Source organism: Pygoscelis adeliae, unplaced genomic scaffold (genome assembly GCF_000699105.1).
Source record: "Pygoscelis adeliae isolate BGI_AS28 unplaced genomic scaffold, ASM69910v1 Scaffold269, whole genome shotgun sequence".
In the NCBI taxonomy this organism is placed as follows: Eukaryota; Metazoa; Chordata; class Aves; order Sphenisciformes; family Spheniscidae; genus Pygoscelis; species Pygoscelis adeliae.
In genome coordinates, this window is record NW_008825610.1 from 2,384,525 (window position 1) to 2,385,744 (window position 1,220).

Here is a 1,220-nt window from a genome sequence, read left to right on the forward strand (position 1 = left end):
GCTGCGCCGCCCGCGGGGCGGTCGTCTGGCCGCCTGCCATTTCGCAACGACGGTTAGGGGCTGTGGGAGGGTTTTTTGCTTTATTTGTTTGGGTGGTGGTTGGTTTTTTGCACGTTTCCTCACAGCCCCTTAACCCCAGGGACTGACAGTGAGAGGAAGCTTCTAAAATTCTGTAATTCCACGCAACGCCTTTGGGCTTGTCCCGTAGGCCCCAAGGGGAGCACCTCAGGGGGAACGGCCACAGGGCCGCCATCACACACGCCGGGTATTGGGTGCAGCGGAGAAGTGGGAGTCACGGGCTGCCCCTGCAGCGTTACCCAGGGACAGCACCCAGGGAGTGACATCATGATACATGACGAAACAGGCACACCTGGGCACGTACCTGTGGTGTCACCCCGGCATCCCAGACCCCCGAGGGCACCCATGACATCGTTTCAGAGCCTGAGCGTGGCTTTGCCAGGAAACCTGCCCGAGGGACTACAAAAGTGAGTAGCAGTAGTCCAGGTTAAATGGTTTAAAAAAGGGAGTACTGTTCATGTTTTACATTAAAATGACAACATTTATCATCTTAGTTTTCCTAACTTAGCAACTTAGATCAAAATACTTAGTACATATTTTAGTCATATTCAGATACAGTTTTGAAATTCTCCCCAGTTGCCTTCCTGATTCTGTATATAGGAACTTTCAAAAGTTTTTCAAATTCTTAATGCCACGAAGTGTCTTTGGTTTGGTCCTGGCCTGTGACGTCAAAGAAAGCTCTTCCATCAGCATACCAGCAGCAAGACAACTCCTCTCATAAGCCAGTATATGTTGTCTCTAAAAAACTAGTGCTGCTGGGATATTTTATAATCTGCATACATTTTCTTTCATCCAAATAATTAATGGTGCCGTTCCACACTGCGAGGTGAACCACAGCCTACCATTACTGTATCAGCACTTCTTCAGCCAGCAGTCATATCACTAAAGTAAGCCCACCGGTGTCAGAGACCAATTTTTTTTCATTGAAAACAAACAGGAAAAGAAGTTCCGTTCTCCACGACAAGCTCATGCAAGCTTGCTACGCCTACAGTGTTCCGCCCCATTACACCCAAAGCAAAGGACACCGAGGACGCCTGATGCTCTTAGTGTATGATAAACTTTGCAGTTTAACGGGACACAACTGGACCACTGAGTCTCTGCAAAATGAACTCTGCACATACATGACGTTCTGCCTGCTTTGC

General features: G+C 48.4%; 1 protein-coding gene across 1 annotated transcript in view; it reads right to left on the reverse strand.

Annotated features, from left to right (window-relative positions):
- PPIF (peptidylprolyl isomerase F) overlaps positions 1-430 on the reverse strand; it is an 8,415-nt gene extending 7,985 nt beyond the window's left edge. Inside the window, exon 1 of the mRNA XM_009332707.1 lies at positions 383-430. Within this exon, the coding sequence (XP_009330982.1) occupies positions 383-430 (48 nt within the window). The remainder of the gene's footprint in view (positions 1-382) is intronic.
- Positions 431-1,220: the final 790 nt, after the last annotated feature.